Source organism: Callospermophilus lateralis, chromosome 9, assembly GCF_048772815.1.
Source record: "Callospermophilus lateralis isolate mCalLat2 chromosome 9, mCalLat2.hap1, whole genome shotgun sequence".
Classification (NCBI taxonomy): Eukaryota; Metazoa; Chordata; class Mammalia; order Rodentia; family Sciuridae; genus Callospermophilus; species Callospermophilus lateralis.
This window is the reverse complement of record NC_135313.1, coordinates 21,267,886-21,289,552: the sequence shown is the minus strand read 5'-3', so window position 1 is coordinate 21,289,552 and position 21,667 is coordinate 21,267,886. Positions and strand designations below refer to the sequence as shown.

At 38.9% G+C, this 21,667-nt stretch overlaps 1 protein-coding gene across 11 annotated transcripts in view; it reads right to left on the bottom strand.

Moving 5' to 3' along the window:
- Positions 1-2,265: 2,265 nt before the first annotated feature.
- Fn1 (fibronectin 1) overlaps positions 2,266-21,667 on the bottom strand; it is a 64,785-nt gene continuing 45,383 nt past the window's right edge. For 4 of the 11 annotated variants that reach the window (XM_076866389.2, XM_076866393.2, XM_077110309.1 and 1 more), the window contains 17 exons: positions 21,485-21,649; positions 20,682-20,837; positions 19,897-20,010; positions 18,811-19,080; positions 17,448-17,638; positions 16,514-16,601; positions 15,448-15,624; positions 14,474-14,563; positions 14,070-14,249; positions 13,814-13,903; positions 12,333-12,787; positions 11,099-11,237; positions 8,502-8,657; positions 6,460-6,585; positions 5,854-5,960; positions 3,323-3,436; positions 2,266-2,990 (listed from right to left, as the gene is read on the bottom strand). In XM_076866389.2, the coding sequence (XP_076722504.1) occupies positions 2,919-2,990; positions 3,323-3,436; positions 5,854-5,960; positions 6,460-6,585; positions 8,502-8,657; positions 11,099-11,237; positions 12,333-12,787; positions 13,814-13,903; positions 14,070-14,249; positions 14,474-14,563; positions 15,448-15,624; positions 16,514-16,601; positions 17,448-17,638; positions 18,811-19,080; positions 19,897-20,010; positions 20,682-20,837; positions 21,485-21,649 (2,690 nt within the window). In that variant the 3' untranslated portion in view covers positions 2,266-2,918. The remainder of the gene's footprint in view (positions 2,991-3,322; positions 3,437-5,853; positions 5,961-6,459; positions 6,586-8,501; positions 8,658-11,098; positions 11,238-12,332; positions 12,788-13,813; positions 13,904-14,069; positions 14,250-14,473; positions 14,564-15,447; positions 15,625-16,513; positions 16,602-17,447; positions 17,639-18,810; positions 19,081-19,896; positions 20,011-20,681; positions 20,838-21,484; positions 21,650-21,667) is intronic. The other 7 variants (XM_076866394.2, XM_076866398.2, XM_076866392.2 and 4 more) reach the window with 4 other exon arrangements.

Sequence of the window (21,667 nt, the reverse complement as noted above, 5' to 3'; positions counted from 1 at the left end):
TTGTAATATCCACCTGATTATTTCTCTATTCACCTCCCTAGAAAGTGTGCCTTACATACATAGTGATATTATTATAGGTAATTTGCATAATTCTTTTAGGTCATTAGATCTGAAAACAATATTAATACACAACAAATTTTACTACAAATCAAGCACAGCAAGGCACCGTAAAACTTAAAAACCTTTATTTTTCTTTTTAAAGCCTGATAATATTTATTACTTTCACCTGGTTTTTCTTCCCATTTGTTGCGTAAATCCAGATCGGTCTTTTAATTACATCTTTTTGATCTGCCTTGCTTAGAGAATTCTCAGTGGGAACAGTCACATGAGTCAATTAAAAACTGTAATAGATCTTTGGAAATACTTAGTTTTTATTTTGAATGATTTTGCCGAGAAATGGTTAATAAAAAAAGACTATTATACATGTCTTGCATTGTAATGCCCAGACAGAACAGAGCATTTATATTTACTTGATTTGTTCTGAGTTTAATTCATAAATTTACTATACTGCTTTTGAAAATCCAGTAGATTGTTTTTTAAAATAATTTATATTTGTTTATTCTTTTTAGATACATGACAGTAGAGTGTATTTTGTCATATTATACATACATGGAGTATAACTTGTTTTAATTAGGATCCCATTCTTGTGGTTGTGCGTGATGTGGAGTTTCACCGATGGTGTATTCATATGTGAACATAGGAAAGTTATGTCAGAGAAGATCCAGTAGACTTTGTTTTCAGATATAAATACCTTTTAAGCTTAAGCTGAGGTGCTGCTTGGCCCTCACCTATGAGGGTTTGCTTTCTCTTGGGCAAGCGTCTTTGATAGAATTACCTACTGTATACTCTGTAGGTTGGTCCTAGGTCCTAGTCTTCTCTTCCATGAGCAGGGGTGACCCACTTATGTCTGAGAGTCATTTAATATCACTTTGATCTGTGTTTTTTGTATTGTTTTAATAGACATGGAACAGCTAGGCTGTAACTGATAGACTGGTAAAGCTGAAAGATTAGTGATATTAAATAGATATCTGGAGTCTGGGTCTGTATATTGCTAAGGAAAACTCATCTGACCTGTAGTCTCTATAAAATCTCCCCAAAATGAGATACTAAATGTCAAAGCATTTTATAAACTAAATCAATTCAAATGTGTATATAAAAACATGCTTCCTGAATTTTCATTAATTATTAATCAACTATTTCCTATGCCATGATTTACTATTCTGAAAGTGAGATTTTTAAAGGGTTTCTCCCTCCTTCCCTCCTTCCCTTCCTCCCTCCCTCCTTCCTTCCCTCCCTCTCTCTCGCTCTCTCTGTCTTTCTCTCTCTCCTGGAGATTTAACCCAGAGGTGCTTTACCACGGAGCTTACATCCCTAGCACCTAGCACTTTTGTTTTGAGAGAGAATCTCACTAAATTGCTGAGGCTGGACTTGAACTTGATCTTTGTGCCTCAGATTCTGAAGCCACTGGGATTGGAGGCATGCACCAACATGCCCAGCTTCTTTTCTTTTCTTTCTTTCTTTTTTTTTTTTTTTTTCATGGTACTAAGGATCAAACTCAGGGCCTCATGCAGTCTAGGCAAGCATTCTACCGCTGAGCTATACCCCCACCCCTGAATGTCATATTTAATCTCAGAGTTTTGTTGCTTCCCCAAGGTGAAATTGAAAAGGAAATGATCTTTGCAGACCATGAGTAAGGCAACTGTTGAGATGGTAGTTTATCAAGTCATGCTAAAGTGTCAGTCGACATGAATTAAGACAGATTAGATGAGGTTATTATACCGTGGGGATTCCCTAAGACAAAGCTACTTGAATAGTATAGTACAGGGAAGTACTAACAGCTCAGCTATCCTTTTATTTTCCTCACAAGTAATCTATTTGAAAAGATGTTTATTCAATGAAGGAAGGAAAGGAGGAGGAGGGAGAGAGGGAGGGAAGAATAATAATGCTTAGAAAAAAGCAACTAAAGGTTGTTTCAATTATGCTTCTGAAGTGCTAGCTGGCATGTTTCATAAAGATGAGAGGCTACTTAAATCTGTTAAGGGAAAAAACATAAATCTCTCTGCTCTTGAAGAGTGGAGAAATGACAAAAGTGAAGCTGTTTTTGCAGCAAAAAGCAGAAAGCCTTGTACAGAAGTAACCCAAGAATTAAAGAGCCTTGCATGTCAGAGCTATCTAAATGTTTGATGAATTGAAAAGAAAAAGAACATTCATGGTGATTATTATTTCCTCCCCAAATACCTGATATAAAAAGAAGTGGCCTCCAAGTTGTGGAATGTAAATCTTTTATTAAAACAGTTGTCTTTCCACAGTAGTAAAGCTTTGGCACATACAGTATAAAAAATAATCACCAACCATAATTATACCAAATTTCTCTTATCAACCGCATACCAAGTGTCTTCAATACAATTTTTTTCTGTATAAAAATACTGAGAAAAATTGATAAATAACAGGTAAGAGAAAGACACTTCTAAGCAACTGTTAGAATCATTTGGAAGAAGTGAATACTGTGGATATTTTAAATATCACAGTAGCAAGGACACGCCATTCCTATAGTATTGTGGGCCAGACAATTAAATGAAAGCAGAAGTGTTTGGGCAACTTTCCTGTTTAAAATTTTGGTAACATTATTCAATACATTATGCAAACCAAATCACACCGAGAATCATTTCATTTAAAATACTGAGCAGTATTGACTATTCTGAAGCAGAATAGGCAACATACTGCCCTCATTTATGAGAAAAGTCTCAAAACACTTCCCAGGGTGATGCTTGGAGAAGCCGTGAGTTGAGCTGAAGCTGGAGTCTCCAGAGCAAAAGGCTAAGAAAGAAACAAACATTCAAAGATGGGATCTGCTAACATCACTCAACTTCGGGTAGACCATGGCAGACACAGATGCTTGTTCCGTTGGGTTGCAAATATTACTCTCTGGAATCTTCTTTGTCAGCCTGCACATCTAAAGGCATGAAGCACTCGATTGGGCAATCAACATTCTGTTAATGGAAGAAGAAGAGAATCAGTCGCAAATACTCTATAAAGTATATGGGGGTGTGGGTTGGAAGGGGAGACTTGTGACAACTGTTCATAGAAAAGAAACTTTCTAGTTTGAAGAGCCCAGCCATATTCTGAGCAATGAGAGATGTTCAAAAATTCAATGATGCTTTAGGATACAGTATTCCACACAAGTCACTTAAGAGATCTTTAAAAAAACAAACAACAACAACAAATATTTGGTTCATTCAGAAGAAAGGAATCTGCAGAAAGAGATTCCCTGTCATGCACCCAATTATGTTTAGGGAGAGTCTACAGGGGCAAATGGACTTACAGTGTTTGTTCTCTGATGATATCTCGGTGTATACTGGTTGGGGGAGTGACCTGAGGAGGGGCCTTCAGGAACAGTTGAACCACCTGGTCTGTAACAGTTGTCACAGAGCCAGCCCTGGAGGAGAGAGATGAAACAAATGGAGCTTATGACAGACAACCCAAGGACATCATAATTAGTGCTTGAGTTAAGAATTTCAGCTCTTGTGCATTGGTCAAATATAAGCAGTTAATCACTAAAGAAGCACTGATGAGAATCTCATACATTTGCAACTCTTGGAATACATTTTGGTTTATCACCAAAGCTCACACTGGCCTCTGCATACACTTTGTCTTTCTCCTGGAATTTCCTCTCTTCTCTTCCTATCTAAATCCCACTCAGTCTGCTAAGTCTAATTGCAGTCCCAACATCCTCAGCAATGTTTTTTTTTGTTTTGTTTTGTTTTGTTTTTTATACTAGATGATGGAAGAGACTGTTTCAAAGAATCCTAGAGCTTTTAAAAGAGACTTGAGACCACATGGACACATACCTTCATTATATAGCAAAGGAAATAGAGATCCAGGGGAGAGGAGTGGCTTGCTGGGAGGGAGAGGGAAGTCACACAATGGGCCATGGTTTGGGGCTGCCACCATGGAGTTGGGCTGACGCTAGCCATGGTCTTTCCAGCATCGTACGGCTACTCCCTTCCTAAACCACCCTGGCCAGTAACATGGAAGTCTTGCCTCTGGCCAGCAATGGAGTGGAGCATAGGAACAGACCACGCTACCCCAGTAAAGCTCTCTCAGATTTTTGCCTGAAGTGTGAGGAAATGAGAGTTCTCTTTCTCTGTTCCTAAATTGGGAGACGGTAAATTTGAAGCTGGTCATGGATGTTACCATAAGCAGGGAATCTACCAGAAAAGAAAAGGTAGCCCAAGAGCAACAGACTCCAGATGCCATGGTGGGAGCTGCCCCTCAAGCTGGTAGATACAGAACTATTAAATTTTGAGAGACATTTTTGCCCACTTAACTTGAACAGGACTTTCCTCTTGCAACCCAAAGAACACTAATATATTCTTCCTTGTTTTTTTTTAATATATTTTATACAGTCTTTCATATCTTTTATATATTCTAGACACTTTCCGTTTTGTAGCCTACTTCCCATAACACCTCACATAATACAGGTCACTCACTGCCTACCTACAGAATCAGGAATGTTCCTACTCCTGTCATAAGTGGTTCATTGAGCACTTTGGAACAGAACAGGGGTCACAGGGGAAAGGTTTCACGTTCATTAAGTAACAAAGAGACTGAAGTGTGACCAGTGTCTACTTCCCAATAAATTCTCCTTTACACATTTTTATACCAAGATGACTGAGTTCTATGATCAGTCTTTATGAGAGAAAGAGGGGGCGGGGGTTTGAAAGAAAGAGACCAACTTCACACACTAGGGATGGAATCAGATCAGTTTCCTTGGGCTGTGTCCCTTGGTAAGGTGATGCAGAGAGAACCCTGAAGAAGCTTCCCTGCTGCCAGATGAATCTCCCCAAAGTACATTTTCCATCACTCTCATTTTCTTCTTGTGCATCTGTAACTGGTTACTGCCAAATATATCATGCTGTGGACCTCGCCTGGGGTGGAAGCATGCTTCCTTCCCATGGATCAGAATTTGGAGCGCTGTTAGGAAAGGCATGTCTCCATTGAAAACGAAGGACGATGACCTTCCATTACTTTCCAGTTACAAGAGTCATTTCCCTTTGAAATTTTACTTATTTGGGAAAGGCACAGCATTCTGTTGTTACAATGAAGGAGGGCATATATTAGAAATAGCTGAGGAGTACTGGCTTAAATAGTGGATTTTTTTGCCATCTAATTTCTGACAACAAGACACTTAGGCAGAGGTTTGGTTCATGGAGCCCACCTGGGCCAGTTCATCCTGGGGGTGTGCTTACTGTCTTTCTGCTCCCTCAACCAAATCTGAGACATCCCAAGTCCAGCCAGTTTATTCTTCTCTTTTCCATAAACCCTTTCTTGCTGACTCCAGTCTAGCCAGAACTGTATTTGTCAGACTCAACTCAAAAGCCTTCCTTAATTAGCTTGATTTTAAATACATACTAATTTAATTTCTGACTATATCATTAAGTAAGAGCCATGACCACTTCTCATTTCCTGTTTGTCCCATTTACTTAGCATATTAGTAGAGCTAGTACAAGGATATATATTTGGACTAAGAGAGGGCACAAAGTGGAATTTTCTTAGACCCAAAGTATTATTTGAAATATTTCACAACAAGGCCACAGGGAAATTGTCCATCAGCATAGAGCTGGCTACTCAGTGCTCCATAGCAGGTAACACTTCCAGTGCTGAAGAACAGAACAGCCTGAGAAGAGCAGGCATGGGGGGGTGGGGGCTGTCTGCCTTCCTCAGGGAGGATGCTCCAGAGTCTTATCAACTCTTCATAAGAGGCACGGAGGCACCTTGCACACAGCATGTAAATACAGGAGCCTCCTCTGTGTCATATCTAAGTTGCAGGGAACCTGGCACATCCCATCTTACCTGCTGGCCTCCAAAGCATGTGCAGGAACAAATGGCACCTAAAAATTCCTTCTGCCACCGTTCTCCCACCTGGTAAACCTTCCCGTCATCGTAGCATGTTGTCCCATCTACATGTAGGCACAAATCAGAAGCACATGTAAGACCAAGAACAGCAATGCAGACTCAGCTTGATACAAGGGTGGGTTCCATTTTATCCTAAATTTGTATCATCAAAGTCCAAATTACACAAATTTATATGAATCATCATAAGAGAGGTACTACTCCTCAGATCTTAAGGCAGCATTTCCACAAACTAGATCTAATAGGTTCAATGGAAATCATATTTTAAAAGTTGAATTCACAGACCAATAGAGACTTCTTCCACCATTTTCACTGCAGATAATGATCAAAATACTCAGAAAAGTGCTAAAGTGGCCTGTAATAACATTCCATCATGACTCCTTCTTGAGGCTCACCTCCACTTTTCCAAATCAAAAGATGAACAAAGCCTCTGTTCAAACCTCAAGGGGACCTAAAGTCTCCAGTCCATCCTGTGAATGGGAATTACAGCCCATAATGGAAGCGGGTGTGCCAATAGAGCTCCGGAAACCATTCTCAATGACATACCGGGATCGCACTTGAATTCTCCTTTCCCATTGCCCAGGCACGTGCAGCTCAGCATCTCGCCGTTGTCTGCCCTGCGAGTCCACTTCTCCCCAATCTTGTAGTTCACACCATTGTCGTAGCACCATTCTGTGTGGGTGGGAAAATCACAGGCAGAGTTATTTGTGTTCTGACTCTCAAGAGAAAAGCACACTGGGATATAGGATTTTAAAATCCACACATCTGGAAAGAATGACAAGTTAAAGGTCACAATCCCTACTGTGAACTAATTCTTCAGTTGGACTTAAAAATACAGTTTCTACTATTTATTATTTTCTAGGCCATTTTAAGGCACTCCGCAGTAATCATGTCATAGCACTTGGTCAATGATTTCCATTTGAATTTTCATTAAGGTTTAAAATTGTGGTGAACGAAAGCAGGATCAGAGTAGTCTTTTAGGAATATATATATATATATATATATATATATATATATATATATATATATATATATTTTTTTTTTTTTTTTTTAAAAATCAGTTTTGGATTTGCAGAGACCTTAGATACAAAGAAGTGCAATGAAACAGATCAGCATTTTCTTTCTGCCATGACCTCTTGCATGTAAGTTGAAAGAAAGAATAAACATAGATGACAAAACAATGATAAACCCTGGCTATCATCCCTACAAATAGAGACCTGGTGCTGAAGAGGATCCACAAGTCCTATGCCTTTACCATATGTAAAAGATGACTTTTAGTCTCTGAGATTTATACTAAATAGAACACACTTAGGAAGTTTACATCAGAATGCATTTTTTCTTCTAATTTATAAAATCAACAATTCAGTCTTCTCAAATTGGAAGAAAAGGCATTAAACAACTATGACATTCAAGCAAAGAATATGTAAGTTGATCTAAAGACACTCATAAACAACCTTAGACTTCTGCTCCCACAATTGCACCTAATAATTACACAGGCAAAAAACAGGCAAACTTTTAAAAAGTAGTTCATTTTCAGAAGTTAAAAACCAACCACCTCATTGCTGCCAAATGTTAGCACACCCAACTCTACCGCAGTGCACGCCCATACTTCTGCTCAGCCTCCCAATTTTATATACCATTTTCAGGTGGCCAAGCTCAGAAGTCTACACTGTAAAAATCAGTTGGCTTTTGAATTTCAATCTGGATTAAGCCATTTCATGTATACAAATCAACTAAAATACTTTTAAGAAATCCTTAAAAATCTGTTCTGTTTTACTTCCATGAATATGATTTCTGTAAAAGTCGATAAAAGGCTTGTTTATATGGTGTAATGGTTAACACCTGTAAAAATGAACCAATGGTCAATAACGATTATATCTCCTAAAATCAAAGGATAAGTGAAAGGTTATAAATTCTAATACTAACTCTCAAAGCACAATAGATAAATCCTAGGATCACTGTAATTTGAAATATTAAAATCTCTACAATTTGAAAATCAAATATTTTTTGGTGAAGTGGCTTTTAAATTATGGACAAGTAGAATATCTGTACATTTTCCTTTACATTACTAGCAATATTCAAACTATGTGGCTGGTGTGTGTGTGTGTGTGTGTGTGTGTGTGTGTGTGCACATATTCAATGTGTGTATTTGTGATGTGTGTGTATAATGTGAAAGTGTGTGTGTACATGTGTATGTTTGATCTGTGCTAAATGAGTATGAGTATGAATCATCACCTTGAACCACATTCAACACTAAAGATTAAAAGAGAATTGGGGTTTCTCTGACTGGTACTCTCAATGAGAACTGACTCCACTGAGTTTGACTTAACAGAAAATTTCAAAAGCATCACCAACAACTTGCTTTAATCAGTAGTTGTATTAGCATATGACTTGAAATGAAGCAATATTCAACAAGTAAAATTTCCCATCATTTTTCAATGATGCAAAATGTTACTTTGAGTCCAACAGTTTTCTCAAATGTTTGGAAGAGCTTGTTTCTACCAAACATGACTCCTTGGTACGTTAATGCGAATGTATGGAACTGGAGGAGATGGAGGAAGAGTGGATGGTCAGAGCAAGCTACTCACTAGATGAATCGCATCTGAAATGCCCACTGCCAAAGCCCAAGCACTGGCACGTGAGTTTAAAACCAGTTTCAGATATTCGCTCCCATTCGTCTCCAATGTCATAATGGGAAGCCGAGTAGGGGTCAAAGCAGGTGTCATCAATAGGTTGGTTTGGGCCTATGAGCAAAAGGAAGAAAAAGCAAAAGAGACCTATTATTGGTGGTTTGGAAGAAGAAGAAGAAACCAGAACATTATATACAATGACTTAATCTAACAGAAAAATTCTGGTAGCTCTAAAATTCCATCTGCTCCATGGATGCATCAGCCACTCTCATAAATGATGTAAAGGTGTAGCCAATGGACACTTGCCACCAGCATCTGAAAAGGAAACCATCTTTCACTTTTGTCTTCAATTGTAAAAATGATCAAATCTGGTAAATCTACTTTATAGAACATGGAATCGACCTTGAGGCAATTTAAGCTAGGTAAGAACAAGGGTAGCAATGCCTCTCCATCAGGACCTGAGTGACCTTGAGTTAATTATTTAACATCTCTCCCAGGAGGCCAAGAAGCCAACCCATTGTCCCTTTGCCAACCTGTAGAAAGTGCTCACTAAACTAAGAAATATTATTAGAGGCTACCTTCTGCTTATAATGCAAAGATCTTAGCATTTTTATATACTGTTATAATGCAGTCTTCACTTTTATTATTGCATTTTTTTGCATAATAGTTTGGAAATCCTAGATTTTGCAAAATAGTTATTATGATAGTAAAACTGATTTTATTAATAAAACCAACTGTTTCAAATAAGAGAAACCAAATGGGAAGTACATGAGTTAGGAATAAGTAACAGTCTCATCATGTGACCTAAGATCTTGTCTCTTTATGTTTTAGAAAAACTTGTTTTAAAATAATTTGTGTAAGTCAGGCATGCTGGGTACACATCTGGAATCCCAGTGACTCAAGAGGCTGAGGTAGAAGGATTGAAAGTTTATGGCCAGCCTCAGAAAAATAGCAAGGCCCTATCTCAAAATAAAAACTTTTAAAAAGGGCTGGAGATGTGGCTCAGTGGTTGAATGCCCCTGAGTTCAGTCCCTGATACCAACAGATAGATAGATAGATAAACAATCTGCAAATAAAGCATGCCTCAAGTTATTCTCTGAAAACTGAATATGATAACTTACTTTAAATCTCACTGTTTTTTTTTTTTTTTAACAGTGTAAAATCAAATCCAGTAGATATTGGAAGTGCCTAATATTTCAAAAGGCATCACTCTGGAAGGAAATATATTTTAGAGAGCTAAAAAGTCTGAAATGTTTCAAAGTCAAGAGACCCTGGCTATCATTAAGAACACCACTGCCGGGAATAAGGAGTAGGAAAGAAAAACAGAAAGAACTTAAGACTGTTAAATGGGGATTCATTATTCCAAAAATATTCAGGAGTTAAAATTCTATCGTAACTAATGTTATGGAGATGGACTCTTTTAAAGAAAATAAAAAGATGTGGAAAAGCACAAAAATCTTTATGCTCTCAAAAATTCCTTTCACACAACAATTTTGCCATTAAAGCCACAAAATGCAATACCTAATAACAAACACAAAAGAAACTCCCCCCAGTCTGCCAGCAGTTAGCTGCTATAATTCACCAAAGTTTACACATATAAAATAGTAGTCTTTTGTCAGATGAAGAATAAGGCTGAAATTATATAACTGGACCCTAGGATGAAATTCTGTCACATGGCATAGACAGGAGTTACCACTCCTTGTTGGCGTGGAGAGAGACCCTTCCAATGGGAAGATTCAGGATTCACGATTTTGATTATTTCCTATCTCATGTTGCTGGGTGAATAACATCAGTTGCTGCAAAGTAAAAGCCAGGTGGCATGCTACTGGCTTGAAAGGACTTGCAAAGTGCTACAAAGAAGAGTGAGTGGTTGCCGGGCACAGTGGCACATGCCTGGAAACTCAAGCTACTTAGGAGGCTAAGGTAGGCCAGCTTCAGCAATTTAGCAAGGCCCTAAGCAACTTAGCAAGCTCCTATCTCAAAATAAAAAATAAAAAGGGCTGGGGATGTAACTCAGTTGTTACACACCCCTGGGTTCAATCCCCAATACCCATTCCCCACCCCACAATAAAGTCAATGGTCATTTGACCTTTATGATGGTTTTACACCTATATCATCAGGAGAAAAAAAGTGAAATAACTTTAGAATTAGGAAGCTCTTTGGATAAAGATGGGTTGCAGAGGAGAACTTCCCATTAGTATTGGTACTAAGAATCACTCTAGGCGACCACAGCATGGTGAGAAGGAAGGGGTAACGGGAAAGTATACCAGGAAACCAGTGCCTCATATCAACTCAAGACACTGGGAAGGATTCAATACTTTTGGGCTAAATAACTGAAGCCCTTCCCAGGCCTGTCATCCTAACACTGCATGTGTGTTGGTGAGGACACTTAAAGTTAAATGAACTTAAGGTTGCTCATTTACTTCATATTGATGGTAGGCATACTTCCCACAGTTGCAAGGCAACAAGCAACAAAGGAACAGTCACTAGGAAAAGCCTTCTCTGGTGCAGTCCAACAAGGAGCATGTGCCTAAACCACACGTGAATTTACATACCAGGGTTGCCCACAGTCACAACCTCCTCCAGAACCTTGTGCCTCTTCAGGTTTTTCATTGCCTCCACCAGGATGGTGTAGGTGGCCCCTCGGGTAAGGCCTGTCAGAGTGGCACTGGTGGAAGTTCCAGGAACTCGGAACTGCAATTATTGGTACAGCCAAAATGGGGAGAGAGCATTATAGTAAAGAACAGATGCGGGCTCCCCTGGTCCCTTATCATTAACCCTCACTGTTTAAACAAATCAAAGGGAAACTAATAAAGACCAGGGGTATATAGGAGTCCCAACTGGCCAAGGAGAGAAATGGAATGAGCAAGGAACAGTCACTTCTCTCAGATTTTCCTACCCAAAGTCTGCCTATGTGCTCCATAGTTAGCAGGAGCCCTCGACGACACTAGCCGCCTCTTAATCCTACTAGATGTGGCTCTGTAGAAGCCCATGGAAGCCCTGCATGATCCTTTCACATCAAGCACAGACACTGCTCTCTGTGGAGACAGGTAGGCCATGCACAGTGGGCAGTAGACCACAACACAATACAGAGTCCTTAAAACAATGGCACATCCTCAAACTCAGGTTTCTAAGCTCAGGAATCTCCCACACCATAGTCATTTTTAAAAACTGTGCCAGTGGGACAAATTAAAGGATGGGGTTTTAGTAAGAGAATCGGTTACTTCTAACAGCTGACATGCACAGCTCCTCCTACATTCTTTTTCCTTGTACATACTACAGATAATGGGATTCTTCAAGGACAAACTAAGAATGGTGCACAGATGTAAATTCAGTGGAATATCTTTCTTCTTTTCTAAGATCATCTCTTTGTTCATCTTACTATGGAGCCTCCAATGTGTGAAGATAATACAAATGATTTCATTCTCTACTGAATAAAAGCTAATGACACTCTCTGGTACGTCCTCCCAAGTAGAGCCATATGGACTTTTAATAAATGATCAGTGCTTAAATGTGCCATCTCTCTAAAAGTTCTAGAAGTAGCCATTTTACATCAGAGCCTCTTAATCCTACTAGTAAAAAGCCCATGGGAATTGATAACCATTACCAATTAATAACCATTATCAATTCAGGCAATGAAGACTATTTATCAACCTGATCAAAGCCCCTGGGGAAATCAGCAGTTCTCAGATTACAAAACACTTTCCCAGAAGGAAAACTTTGTCACTTCTTTCCCCTATTTATTCCTTTCTGAGCTTCCCAGCCACAGGCAGGGAGGGAGCTGATTACCTGTAAGGGTTCTTCTGTCGTGCCAATGGGCTGACATGAAATGATATACTCAGAACTGTCCTGGAATGGGGTCCAAGAGATGGTTGTCTGAGAGAGAACTTCTTGTCCTGTAGAGGCATTTGGATTGAGCTCCGTAATGTGAGGGTAGAGGTGGTAGTCTACTTCTCCCCTGGGGACATGAATCTCATCTATAGTCGGCGAGTATGGTCTTGGCCTATGCCTTACGGGGGTGACCGCTGTGGGTGGTGTGGTCCTCCTAAAACCATGTTCCTCAATGACCATTTGTTGCCCCAAACTGGGCTGCCGATGGCTTGTGCCAGGAAGCTGAATACCGTTTCCATTGTCAGCCCCAGGGCTGGTGATGAATGGGGTCTTTGGAACTGTGGAGGGAACATCCAAGATCTCTGGTCCTTGAAGATTGGGGTGAGGAAGGGTTACCAGTTGGGGAAGCTCATCTAGCCAAGAGAGGTTAGAGCAAAAAAAGCAAAGCGCGTTCAGTTTCAGTAAGTAGCAACCATTATCAATTCAGGCAATGAAGATTGTTTATCAACCTGATCAAAGCCCCTGGAAAACCAGCAGTTCTCAGATTACAAAAAAAAAAAAAAAAAAAAAAAAACACTTTTTCCCAGAAAGAAAACTTTATGATTTTTCTCAAAGGTTTCTTTATAGTTTAGAAAGAAAAAAAGTGTTAGCATGAATTTATTAGAGACACAAAGCTTTGAACCGCTGAGCACCACAGAAGCTGCCTCTGTTCAAATTAAGCCTAATGAAACTGCAATGTGTAGTGCCTCCCCACCCCATTCTCTTCTCTCTTTAAACCTGAGAAACAAATTATAGGAACTAGAATCCACAGCGATCATGTCAGTATCAGAAGTATGAGAATTACAGAGGTTTAAATCAGAAGTATGAGAATTACAGAGGTTTAAATCAGAAGTATGAGAATTACAGAGGTTTAAATCAATAGTTTTCATGGTTGGAAATGGTAAAAATAGGTAAGAACACATATTTGTTTTGAAAGCTTTCCTATTGCCATATGTACAGCATTTTCTCCAAATTCCACTAAAACCGAATGACAAAGTAAAACATTATTTAGTTCCAAGTTTCAGAAATCAAATAATAAGACAATGGGAGGGGTTTCTATCCCTCCTTTTTTTTAAAAAAAAAAAAAAGTCAACACAAAGTATAGAAGAATAGCAATAACAACTTGGTTTTATATTTCATATCGGATTTGAATTTTTGAAAGGTAATAACAAGGTTTTATATTGACTGGCCTTTTAATAAATAAATAAATAAAATGGAACCCTACAGAGGATGTTCAGTTATTCCTCCTGTCAGAGAGTACAAAATATACACTGGGCCATTAGAAAAAACATCCATGAGATATGCATCAAAACATGGAGAGACCCTTTTCACAATGCAAAATCCATCATTCATTAGTTTGGTCTTAACGTTCCTCTCATTACCCAGAAAGTGCTTTTTACCTGTCTTTTTCCTCCCAATCAGGGGCTCACTCTTCTGGTTGTTCTTCAGGGCAATGATGTAGATTGTGTACTCGGTTCCAGGTTCTAGGCCTGATGGGTAGAATAGAACGTCATGTCATATGGAGGGTACTGTGTGGAGAATGCCTTTTGAAGTGCAGGGCTTCCCTTTCTCATGATATAGCATCAAAGATACAGATGGAGTTTCAAGACTTAGACTGTCGGAGGGAGTAAAGAGGAAAGGGAGGGAGCACAATACCAGTAATAGTGGCCTCTGTGACACCAGGTTGGGGCCGAGGAACCACTTCTCTGGGAGGGGACCCAGGCTTCTCATATTTGATGATGTAGCCAGTGATCTTGGCACGGGGCGGCTGCCATGCCACCAGCAAGGAGTTGGGGGTGGTAGTCAGGAAGCGCAGGTTGGATGGTGCATCAATGGCTAAAAGAAAGCAAAACTAAGTCTCAGAAAATAAAAGCCAAGAAAATGCTCCCATATTCCCCCCCCCCCCCAGCCCTTTTAATCAGACTTAAGAGAGTGAAATTCTGTAAGCTCTTCCCATGGTTCACAGGGAGTCATATTACAAAGACCCTTCATTTGTTTCTTAAGTTCATGGGTCTGATTATGCTACAAGCCAGTGGTGTCCCTCAGCACATAGCAGTTACCAGTGGAGGCATCGATGACCACGGGGGAGCTGTGGGCATTGTCGTTCAGGGTATACAGGTAGATCTTGTAGTCCGTGCCGGGTTGCAAACCTGGGATGTGAGAGGAGGTGGTTTTTATGTGTTCTTCTTTACTAGGAAAGTTTTCAAGCTCACACCTGCAATTTTCTTGGCTCATCTACCCACCCATGTTTATGCAGACCATGGGAGTGGTCTACCTTTGAACAATAAAGTAGAACATGGTGTGGATATTAACTGTTATTGTGGAGCATACTTAAAAGCAAATCACTAATGCAGAGAAGGACCCCCGACTAAAATAAATGTTTAAATGCAAAAACGCTATTTTAGAAGCAGTCCTCTTGGAGAATGAGGGGTGGCCCACTGAGTGAACTTTCTCTATAGGGTAATTAGGTGGTCATTATTTGGTACCTGGAATCAGAATTGTAAAGCACAAAAAGGCCTAAATTGATCTATTTTATCAAATTCCCTCTGAACTTTGACCTTTATTAAGTAATGTTGTTTGTCTTTATTAATTATGTCTTTTAAAAATCTATATTAATGCTAAGAACTATACACCACCATTTCATTTTTTTCTTTTCTATTTTCATTTTTTTGTGCTTCTGGGGATGGAAGCCAGAGCTTCACCAAGTGCTTTACCATTGAACAGCATCCTCAGACCCTATTTCTTTTGGTTTTACATTATTTTACTTTTTTTTTTTTTTTAATAAGAAAGGGCATAGGGATGAAAGAACAAATCTGATAAAAAGCCATTTCTCTGAGACCACACACTAGACCAAAATCAGAGATTCAAAGGACAAAACTATTTTTGATTATGGTATGAGAATAACTGTTTCAAGCTGTGTTATCATAAAATATTGGAAATAAATTGAATCATATAAGTCATAGAATAACTAAGAAGCTGGTTTACATTGTGAATGTTGATTGCCACTTGTGGTGAAGATGGTGGGTCCCCTCACCTGTGATGGTATAGCTTCTGACATCTGGGCCGATGGTTCTCTGAACTGGGGTCTGGCCATTGGCTGGGACGGCATCAACTTGGAAACCAGTGATCGTCTCGGTCTTGGTTCGCCAGTTAATGGTGATGGTGGTCTCAGTAGCATCAGTTACACGAGCCCTTCTGGGAGGGCTGACATCTGCATGGGATTATAGCTAGAGATTAGTGCCTGCCTGGCTCATATAGGTGAGATTTCGATCTTTTAAAACATTTCTTTATGTTTTAAAAATACATCCTCTTCAGAAAATACATTGATTAAATAATTTGTAGATTATCTCCCTTGGCATTCAAAGAACGTTCAACAGTAATTAGGAAATATGGAAATAGTTACAGTGGGTGCCTTTTTCTTTGAAGAACTGAAAAGCTTTATAAATACTACCAGTGGTTCCTAGGTCTGACTTTATAGTACCTTCAAATACTTCAGTAAGTATTAAAATGATTAATTTACTGTACTGTAAAAGTGTGTGGTAGGAATTATAATAGCATGGCCAGCTAGCAATTATAGGTATATATAGCCAGTATTATTGCTAGTATTTCGTCGTTTTTATAGGGCTTCATATCTTTTCTCTCAACAGAAAAGATTCCTATTTTATCTCTATTTTATAGATGATGGAACTTTTGACACTTTATGTGACGGCTGAAAGAGCGCGCAGCAAGTTATTGATGGAGCAGAAACTAAAATCTGGGCCAAATTTGATCCCATACTTATGGTGCTGTTAAGAGACAGTAGAAGTCAACATGTCCTCCCCAGACCTAACTCCAGGGAAACAAATTCTAACAAGTGGAGCATAAAGTAGCTGTTAGTCCTAATCTTTAACACCAATGTTATACCATTATGAAAGGATTTCATTTTTGGTATTAGTAGAATACTTTCTGAAGGGGCAAAAAAGGTAACAGTCAAAAAGACAGGGAATCCCACCAATTTCCAGATTGGGACTCATTTCACTTTTAACTTAGTGACCAGAGAGATCATTTATCATTCTTTGTTTATACAGAAAATTTTGAGACTAGAAAATTGGATTACTTACTCTCGAGGGTGGTGATGATCCCCTGAGCTGGTCTGCTGGTCAGTGTGTCCTTAAGAGCATAGACACTCACTTCATATTTGGTAGCCACCTAGACATAAGGGCATGGTGAGCTTTGGCAGTGTCATTGCAAGAAGCCCTGGGAGTTTCACCATGGCTTAGATAATTCAGTGGTTATTAGTAAAAAAGAAATAAACTAACAAATCTCCCAACACTGTCAATTAATTTCATCTCTACACTACAGATGACCACCAACAGACTGAAATTAAATGAATTTTAAAATGCTCTTATGGGCTTATGCCCAAGTAAGCTATAACTCACATTTTCATGTAAAACTGGTGATGAAAAAATAAGAAAAATGAGTAAGAGCCTGTTTTTTTTTTCTTTTATGATATGACAGGTGTAAATCATGAATTTTTATGGTCACAGACAAAGATAATTTTCTTTTCTGTCTCTGAAACCCCTTTCTGTAGTTTCCCTGTAACTGGTCTTAAGATATATATTAATTCTCTGGTACTCTAGCTAGTTTTCCATATACAAGTCTAGAAGGATTTAAAAATTTTTTAATGAGGGTAGGGTCAAGTTGGTTGGTACAATCTGGAGAACATTTCTTGCCAAGATGACAACCCTCAAAAAATGTATAACTAAATGAATTTATGTACTCAGCCTACTGATATGCAAATTGCCCCCATATATATAGAATACTTCCAAAAGAGCTGCACAAAATCCAAAGCTATTTATAAAATTCTGTTCCAATAGTCATCTGGAAAAGCTTAGGTCAACAAAAAGCAATTCTCTTGATACAAAAATCACAATAAAATTATTTGATAGGAGAGGAAAAGATCAGTTGGATCGAGCATGAGATTATGTTTCTACCACCTAATAAACTATGTAAGAGAGGCTCTACTTTACTCCAATGACAGAAGTCACTTCTTACCATGAGTCCTGATACAACCACCGAGGTGCTGTCAGGAGCAAGGTTGATTTCTTTCATTGGTCCGGTCTTCTTGTCTTTGGGGGTCACTCGTACTCGATATCCAGTGAGCTGGACATTGGGTGGTGTCCACTGGGCACTAAAGCTTGTTGGTGTAATCTGAGTAAACCTCAGGTTGGTTGGAGCAGGGATGGCTGTTGGGATGGTCAGTGGTCAAAGGTTATATTACAGGAAGTGGGGAGAAGGGAACATAGAGTGAATTCCAGGAAGTAGAAGGGATAGCTCTTGTTGGATTAGAGGATTCCCTGGTCCAGAAAAGATTCACTAGGAGAGCGTAACAAGAAGGGATACAAAAGGAAGAAAGTTTGCTGAAATGTGTGTTCTATATCTGCCAATTCTCAAATCCTGAAAACACTTTAAATACTTGAGCTCTAGGAAACTTTGGGTTTTCAAAGTTATTTGTTTTTCCTTAAAAAACAAAAGAGTCAAATTGGCTGATTGGTCATTACAATTGATTTTCCATTTGTATGAAAAGAACAATGGCCCTTTTTCTATATAAATTATGTTCGTATGGAAAACCATTCAGAGTATTCCATCCAAAAAAAGATAGAATTATGTTTTTATTGTCTCTTTTTATTCGGACCCCAAGGCAGACGTAACTGCTAAATTTGAAGTATTTCTGTGGTGCGACATAAGAAGAAAATTAGATCACAATAGAAGCAGAAAAGAGAAGCAAGGAGCAATAATCAGATTGTCACCGCTAAGGTTTATACCATCACCAGGACAAATTTTTAGCATTCCACTCTGATTCAGCAATAAAGCACAAGAGGATAAAGAATTGTGGAAAGAATTTGCCTTAATGACTGTTTCCTGTGTGTCTGAATCAGAATCCTTTAAGCAAATTATACACAAGCATAAGCTATCTTGCCAGGGGAGAAAGGTCTTACCCATGTGCTCTCAGAATCATGCTGCTATAAAACGTCCTAGTTGGGATCTTTTCTTAGAGGAAACTCTAGGATGCCAAACTGCTTTCCTTTGTACATAGTGTGAGAGTAACCACAGGGAGTCATAGCTTAGGAAATATCCACAATTTTAGTATCATCTTTAGATGTCTGGTTTCATGGCCTTATGTATAAGCCAAGCTACTCCAATATTTCTTTTCATCAGATTTATTTACCTAATACCACCTAAAATTGATTGTTTTTCCTCTTTCCTCTTTAAAGAGGGTCTTTTCTAAAGAGGGTTGTTTATTTTATTTATTTATTTACCCCTTACATGGGAATGAATAGCCCCATAAAGTAGACTTTCAGCAAGGCTTAAAGCCACTGCTCCCATGAGCACCCTGGTGGTGCGATTACCAAGATACCTGTGGACTGGGTTCCAATCAGGGGCTGGCTCTCCATATCATCGTGCAAGGCAACCACACTGACTGTGTACTCAGAACCCGGCCTGAGGCCTTGCAGCTCTGCAGTGTCTTCTTCACCATCAGGTGCAGGGAATAGCTCATGGATTCCATCCTCAGGGCTTGAGTAGGTCACCCTGTACCTGGAAACTTGCCCCTGTGGGCTTTCCCAAGCAATTTTGATGGAATCGACATCCACATCAGTGAATGCCAGTCCTTTAGGGCGATCAATGTCTGTTAGGCAAATTAATGGTAAGAGGTCATGTGAAAAGCAAGTTGTGAAATAAGCATTTTTATAACATGCAAAGCAGTTTTGCAGATACCATTTTCTTTAATGAATTACACTGCAATTAACCCACTAGTCAATGGAAAATTACTTGACACTTGCCTAAAATTGTTTTGGTTTAGAAAATATTTGATGTTGCATAACTTATCAAAATAGGTGTACATGAGATGCGTAGGCACTCTGCAAATGTCCCCACGTTGGGGATATACTTGCATTGATTTAAAGATGTTCCACTAAGATTTGTTTTGCAATGTGATGTTAGTCTCATAGACCTGGATTTTCTATGCCTTGGAAGTGGTAACGTTGATTTTCAATGTTACATTCAGATCGCTATAAGCTTTCTTAAACTCTTTCTTTTTTTCTTATTAAGTATTCATATGAAATGTTTTTCCAGCCACAGTCCTCCAAAAATGGTAACTTCATAATGTATACTTTATTCAACTTTACCATCCAGTCATAGAAAAGAAGGTCCTAGCAAAATATTTTGTAGATTTGCTATAGGCAAATAAGATTTTGCTGAGGCCACTGGAGCAAAAGAAATTCAAAGCACAGCAATTCACTATGGTAGTTCCACAACTTCTTTCCTGTAAGTTCACTACTTGGCAGGAAGAAAGAAAAATGTTTGTCAAGGACTCAGCTCAAGATACAAACTAAACAATAAGCTGGTTCTACCTCTGTATAAAATGCAAAAGACATGCAGAGGGCATTCAGACCCAAGAATAAAATTTGACTTTAGAAAAGGAAACCACACATTTGTTACGTACTGGTTACTGCAGTTTGAACCAGGGGCTGGCTTTCTCCTTTTCCATTCTGAGCATAAACACTAACCACATACTCCACTGTGGGCTGCAAGCCTTCAATGGTCATTTCTGTTTGATCTGCAAGGGGAGTGAAAAGCAAATGTAGCATCTATGCACTATAAAGTCATCCAAGCGAGTTCTGGAGTTTGATAGTAAGCATGTGTGGTCTCGAATTTTTAGTTGCAGAATTGTCATGAAAATATCAAGGAGTTAGATATCAATTTTCTCTTGGACACACCTATTTATTGCTAATACAATTTCCCATGTTGGAATAAAATCACATTCAAGGAGAAGGTCAAAAACTTAATACATTGCCCTCAACAATGAATGATGGTGCTCTTGGAGAAAGGAAGAAAGAAAATTAACTTGATTTTGAGGTTGCTTTGAGATCCTATTTTCACAAATATTTCATATAAAAATAAAAACAACAGATCTACAAGAAATCTGAAAAAGTCAGTTATTCTTCTTGGTGTACATACCAACAAAACCACAAAGACGGATCTGGTAATTTAAGAGGCCATGTCACTAAACAGAACCATGCATGTAAAACCAGAAATGTGTGTATCCTAAAACTGCAACTGTGAAGTGAGTTGGAAATGATCTTGAGTCCTGAGCTCATGAATGGGCAACCATGACATATGGCATGAAATGTATGGTCCCCATGACAAGGTGGCCATCTAGTAAAGAAGGAAAATCATGTTGTCCTACTCTGTTGGTCCTGCTGTATGTGACAAGAGGGTTATTCTTACCTGGACCTGCAGTTCTAGTTTGTGATGGTCCTTTGCCTGTTTTGGGAATGGTGGTCACTCTGTAACCAGTAATTGGAGAACTTGAAGGCAGCCACCTGACACTAATGCTGTTATCCTTAACATCAGTCACTTGCATCTGGGATGGCTTGTCAATTTCTACGAATAAAAGTAAAAAGAAACCAGTGCAGGCCCAGTCCTGGGGGACAAGACTAGAAGAGTCCTTATCTTTGGTTCTGGTACATATTCAAAGATCTCTTATTCCTATTAACCTTTCCCAGGTGTTTCTTTTGCAAGAATAAAGAGATAGCTTTGAGGGGTGGGGTGTGCATTACAAATGTTTTCAAGATGATGGCTTCATTCACAAAGAAGCTACACTCCAGGTAGGTGTTTGTCTTCCTATCTTATCAATACATTCATTTCTTTCTCTACAAATATTTATTGAATATTCTCTTTCTGCCTATTTCTTGCAGGAGGCACATGAGATATATCAATTAACAACACATTTAAAAAAATCTGTGCTCTTGAAGTCGTTCCTTGTATATTTGCCTTATAATGTTAACTAACGATTTTGTCTTATTAAAAAGAAAGACCAGGGCTGGGGGTTATAGCTCAGTAGTAGGGTGCTTTTTTAGCATGTACAAGGTACTGACTTTGATCCCCAGCAAAAAAGAATAGGAAAAAAAAAAAAAGAAGAAGAAGAAAGAAAGGAAGTCAAGTTCACAGTGAGGAAAATATATTGGGAGAACATTGTAAAAGTTATCTGAACAAATAATCCTGTGTTGTTCCAGAAAAGAACTTTGTACCTGTTCGATAGTCAATGGAAATTGGCTTGCTGCTGGCTGGGCTGTCCCCACGGCCAGTGACAGCATACACTGTGATGGTATAATCTACTCCAGGTTTCAGGTCGCTGATGGTAGCTGTGGACTTGCTCCCAGGGACAGTGAACTCCTGAACAGGGCTCGTTCCTCCTGTGTGAAAAGGGATTA